This window comes from Manduca sexta, chromosome 20, assembly GCF_014839805.1.
Source record: "Manduca sexta isolate Smith_Timp_Sample1 chromosome 20, JHU_Msex_v1.0, whole genome shotgun sequence".
In the NCBI taxonomy this organism is placed as follows: Eukaryota; Metazoa; Arthropoda; class Insecta; order Lepidoptera; family Sphingidae; genus Manduca; species Manduca sexta.
Window position 1 is genome coordinate 14,585,807 of NC_051134.1, and position 6,000 is coordinate 14,591,806.

Sequence of the window (6,000 nt, forward strand, 5' to 3'; positions counted from 1 at the left end):
CGCATTCGCATTCGCGAATGTCGGTAGCAGATATTCGCATTCGCGAATGTTCAAAAAATGACATTCGTTACATCACTACTACTGAGAGGGATTAGGCCTTGGTCCACCACGCTGGCCTAGTGCGGATTGGTAGACTTCGCATACCCTCGAAAATTCCTATAGAGAACTTCTCAGGTATGCAGGTTTCCTCACGATGTTTTCCTTCACCGTAAATGCAAGCGATAATTCACAAAGAATACACACATAATTTTTTAGAAAAATCAGAGGTGTGTGCCCTTGGGATTTGAACCTGTGGACACTCGTCTCGGCAGACCGTTCCACAACCAACTAGGCTATCGCCGGTCATGAAACTCATAATACTAACTTATTACAATACGTTACATAGCTTATATACTAAGTACACACACTACATAGTCCATTGAAATGTTTCATTTTTTAGGCCTTACCTTGCGTTTTTTAGAGGACGCAATTTTATTTTTTTGAAGTGTAGGGGGGGTCAGTGTAAAACTAAAACCAAGTTTGTGGGGTCGCTACCCTTGTCCCACGGCCGCCATCTTGAAGATAGGGGTTGAAATGGTTTTACGATATATCTCTTAAACTATTTATCTGACAAAAAAATTACAAACATTTTTGTTGCAAATTAAATTCTCTACAACTTTGGTCCAGTAACTATTGACGTAGAACTATAAAAAAAAAACTTATACGCGAAAATGTTAAGAAATTCAATGTTAAGCAATGTCCATTGCAACGTCATCAGAACGTGTGTTTATAAGGTTCATAATACTATTTTTTGTACTCTCATTACGTACAACACAAACCCGCGGTTGTCTGCTTGTACGCGAATTACTTGGATCCTGAATCGATTTGGCACAGATGAAGCAATTGTTCACAAAAACAAATTTTTACGAACTGTTTCGGAAGTTACTGTACATATTGCGTGTTATTGTTATTACGTGGACAATCGAACCGATAATGTTATTCGTCGTCGCAGCAGCAGCTCCAGTAGTTTAACTTTATCGTCAGTTTCAGAAGTTCCAGAGCCAGACTTTGATTTTACATCATTTTGATAGACACAGATGAAGCAATTGTTCACCTACTGTGCTTTTCATAGCAATTTGATACGTACTATTGTATATTATTTTTGTTCTCCATTCGTTAAATATTACAGTGCCTAACTGTATGGCAAAAATCAAGCTATTTAAATTTGTATTACAATATGCGTGTACGTACGGTTTTTGCCAAGAAATATTTTTTTTGAATTGTAGTTTATGCAAACTTTGTGTTGATTTTTTTTCCTCGAGTGTGAAGTGTAAACCAGTGCATTCCATGACTGAAAGAAGGAAATTGAGACACTTAATAATACGCTAATTACTACTTTAAGCTAACTGGTTGCAATATTAGAAGTTCCCGCCAAAAATTCTCGTTAATTAACAGCGACCGCTAAATAAAATTAAGACTCATGACTTGCCTGATTGGCTGACACCTGCACAGAGAATCTAACCACTACGTTAACACCTGCATTTGACACATTGACATTATGTCACTTTTGGTTTTAAGTTTCGTGTTATCAGAAAATCATTTTTATCAAAAACTTCTTATCAATTTGGAAATAACTTCGTGATTTAAGTAACACCTTAAATAAAACAATAAATTTCTAAAGTGGTTGAATTTAGTGTTATAACTAGATTCGAAAGAACTTAGTCGGTACTATTAATATTTTTTTATTCTTAATATAAAACACAAAAAGCGTAATAAAAAATGTTTGCATTACGAGCAGTAATAAAATATCGACATACAAGTGTAAAAATATTGAATTCTGCACGGCAAGGTTTACATACAAGTATTCTTGGTTTTTATTTATTTAATTGTTCGTGTCACTACTTATAGGTATTAACATATAAGCTTTGTTCCTAAAAACATCTGTCTTTTAATCCATTGTTATAATTATGTGTTGTAAAACAGTGATGAAATTGCACCTTACTACATTACAGCTGCATTATATGTAAAAAAAAAAACATAGCATTTTACTTTATACAGTGTGTATTACATTTTAGATTACCATTTACCTCAAGTGTTAAAAGCAAGATTCTTAAGTTCTGAAAAGAAAAATAAGATAATGGTGGATCCAAAAGAGTGGTCAGTTATGATGACATGTTGAAAGTGATACACCAGCCAGAAAAGGTGATCATTGACGTCCGCAATCCAGATGAAGTGCATAACACAGGGAAGATACCTTCCAGCATCAACATTCCATGTAATTCATGCTGTACTTAAATCTGTAAAACAAAATCTAATAGAAAGTTTTAAACTCTTAATAATTATATCAATATTAAGCTCTAAATTTATTGTTTAAACCATCATTTCCTTTTGATGCTAGTAATTGTAAAAACTTTTCAGTGGGAAATGTTCAAAATGTATTGGCATCCATGTCTGAAGAGGAATTCAAACGTCAATATCAACGAAGCAAGCCATCATCATCTGATGAGCTGATCTTCTATTGTCAGTCAGGTAGAAGATCTTCAGAAGCTCTGGATAAAGCTCTAAAACTTGGATATTCTAAGTATGACATTTTAACATATTTTTTTCCATTTAATTGATAACCTACTTAAGTAAACAATAAAAAAATAAATAATGTTATGAGCACACAACATTAATGTTTTATATTGAGTAACAGAAACTAAAATTATAGTTTTGATAAATGAATTGTTAACCATATTAATAATATATTAGGAACTATTCTGTGATAATTTATACAATGCAAAATCATTAAAAATAGGTTTTTTAATAACCCCATAATTTTATTTCCTTCTTAGATCAATTTATTTTGAAGTTCTTTTTTTATCTCTACAGTTCTAAGACATACTTGGGAAGTTGGAATGATTGGTCCAGTCGCCAGAAGTGATTATCATCACACTGTCTACATGTGGTGTTAGTTGCACTGTGATGTATGATATATTTTGCATAATATTTAATTAAGGTTGCGGTATCTGTTTTACTTTAAAGGGATGTCTGCACAATAAAATTGTGTTTTTAATATATTTTTTTTATTATAGTCATGTTTCCATTATGCAACATGTGTTTAAAAAATCTCTAATTAGAACTTGTTTTTGGTATAACATACCCTTAAATATGAAATAATGCAAAAATGCAAACACTGGAAACTACTCTGTACTTATGGAATTTATTCAGTATAATAATGGTTAAATGGGTTTCCAGTAATCATTATTATACCATAAATTCCATGAATTCAGGGTAGTTTCTATTTGATTCTTACATTTGTTCAATTTGTTGTTCCAAGAGACCAATTCTTATTTAAACCCAATTTTTTTTCCCTGCAAATTACATACAATATTTCAGGATGTAAATAAAATATAATTGCAATGCAATAAATAATTTACTGACTTTAAACAAACCATTAAATGAACACAATATCTAAAAACAGTTACATGCTATTATTTTATCTCTGTTATCAGTGAGAATTTAAGACCGCAAAGGTTGTCACCCCACCACAGCCTGGTGAAGTTTTATTATCTATTTAACAATATATAAAATAAATGTTATAGTTTAACAATTGTAAGAAATTCTATAATAAAATCATTTTCCATAAAAAGCATATTGCACAATATAGTGTGTAATATACCTAATAATCAATATAGTTTTCATACATTATTGATTTACAATAACAGTTATTTTGAGAGTACAATATATACCTGTAACCTACCTAAATGATTTTGACTACTTGGTTCAGAATATTTAAAAAGAATCATATAGACAATTAACTATAATTTTATAACTGTGTAAAAAGTATGTTTAAGTACATACATCAAAATCAGTTTATATAGCTTTAAATAAACAATGGAGTATAAATTAGGTAATTTGTCACTACAATAGACATAATTACTGCTTGCTTGCCCATTCTGTCCAACTGCCAAGGTAATTCTTCACACTGTTGAATAAAAATGGATTGTTAAATATTTATTGTTTCCTAAATATTTTATTATAGTTAATATAAGATATGGTATTTCATTGTTATTGAAAAGTATTTTTTGTTCTAATCTAAAAAGATATTTTTAGATCTGAGTTAAAATAATTTAAGATACAGATTGTAAGTAATGGAATGATATTTTAAATGCCAAAGGTTGCAAAAATGTTTGTTACAAGTAAATGCAGAAACAATTAAATGGATTTCAATTAGCACAATTTGCTTCCATGGGAAATTATGGAATTATGTAAACGTCCAACTGGACCCGGCCGGATTAATGAAAATCCATCCTTCCGTTGAGTCGAGTAAATATAATCTGCTCAGGTATTTGTATTATGTTTAAGTGCACATAAAATATTTTTAAGGTAGTGCCTAATCTTACTTGAATTTTATTAGCTTACCAAGCTATTTAATATTATACATAAATTGCAAAATCATGTCTATATATTTTTTTAAATCTTTGAATAAATAAATATTCAGTTTTTACAACTATAGTAGACAAATGGTAATCTAACAAACTTGCAAGACAGTGTGGGGTTATCGACTTTATCAAACTATATGGAGCTGCTAAAACCTATTGTAGTCCAGAATTTTTATTTATAAAAATAACATTTAACAAGTACAGTAAGTAAGATTATCTGTATTATACCTATATGTAGATAAAGCCTGTCACAGACTTGGTGGATTACTGGAGGCAGAAGATTATTCAGGAGCCAGATATCATGAGTCCACTATACTTGCTCTCAGTTCATAATATTACTTACTTTTTGTATCCAGCTTTGATGGCTTCCCGCTGAGCTTTTCCAGATCTCTTGCCAATCATGCAGTAAAAAATAACTTCTGAATTTTCTTTTGGTTTTGGCCTATTATAGATATTTTGAAATTCCTTTTCTGACATGCTGGTGAAGACTGATGATACACTACCCACTACAACAAAGGATAGTGTTGATGTTCAGAATATTATAGGAGTAGTTACTTTGGTGAAAAGTTATTTAAATTCATATATTCCTCTGAACAGTTGTTCAAGTTGCAAAGGTCCCGCTAAACTATTTTAAAATGCAGCTTTTTGATATTAAAAATTGGCACTGCAAAAACAAATCTCAACTTTATAAATCTAACAGATTGTCTTATGATTAGCTAATTCTGTGGGTTTAAATACTTACACGGAATATTAATGCTGTTCGGGATCTTTCCGTGTTCTTTGATTTCATCTGGTTCTCTCACATCTATGATCAACACGTCATTGTTAGTCGTCGCCTTCTTAACATAATCGTAGTCTGCTGTCATCACTTCGGACGTAGCTTCTTGAGAATAAAACCGCGGTACCAGAACATTGGGAACTTTTTTGCACAAAGCGATATCTGTAATAACATAAAATCGTGATATGATAAACACAGACGTAATATGAAACATGATAAAAAAAAACACTTTACACTCACGAGGTAATGAAACTTGTTGGGCTTGTGCATTTAAAACTCGCGCCGCTTTAATTATTTCTGGCGCTAAAGGAATAACTCGACTGAAAAGACTTCGTGCAAACATTTTTATATAAATATATTTAATGGTCGTAGATTTAAGAAAATACAGCACAATAATTAGCAACAGAATAATATTTTGAAGACCGTTCAGTTCCTATGTCTTCAATACAATAAATTAATAAAAGCTGATATGAAAATAAACGGTGAACAACTAAAAATACCAAAGACAATTTACAAATGACAATCAAAATGACAATAACTCAATGACACAATGTGACATCAACATGCTAATCAGAGACATGTTTTTTTTTTTTTATTTTGATTTTCCCTTTATTATTGGGAAGGCAAAGGGTTCTAGCCCATACGGCCTCGTCATGAATAGTGCTTTCAATGAGATTCAGTAAAAGGCCTAAGCCAAGTCTTCATACTATTCCCTAGTTAATGTTATTTTAAATAGGGCCAAAGCCAAGTCTTCATATTATATCCTTGTTAATATTATATAAATAAGGCCAAAGCCAAGTCATAAGTTTATTCTCTTCA

At 31.2% G+C, this 6,000-nt stretch overlaps 2 protein-coding genes across 2 annotated transcripts; one reads left to right on the top strand and one right to left on the bottom strand.

The window, feature by feature from the left end:
* The first annotated feature begins 1,872 nt into the window (after positions 1-1,872).
* Positions 1,873-3,036, top strand: LOC119188351 (rhodanese domain-containing protein CG4456-like). Its single transcript, XM_037440608.1, is given in 5 exon segments — positions 1,873-1,887; positions 2,055-2,126; positions 2,129-2,254; positions 2,398-2,560; positions 2,851-3,036. Coding segments are annotated over 4 exon segments (351 nt in total). The 5' UTR covers positions 1,873-1,887; positions 2,055-2,116; the 3' UTR covers positions 2,903-3,036.
* Positions 3,037-3,375: 339 nt separating this feature from the next.
* Positions 3,376-5,717, bottom strand: LOC119189881 (rhodanese domain-containing protein CG4456-like). The gene is made up of 4 exons (XM_037440607.1): positions 5,422-5,717; positions 5,146-5,343; positions 4,747-4,909; positions 3,376-3,946 (listed from the first exon to the last, which is right to left on the bottom strand). Exons 1-4 carry the CDS (start codon positions 5,522-5,524, stop codon positions 3,898-3,900), a joined length of 513 nt encoding a protein of 170 aa, XP_037296504.1. The 5' UTR covers positions 5,525-5,717; the 3' UTR covers positions 3,376-3,897.
* Positions 5,718-6,000: the final 283 nt, after the last annotated feature.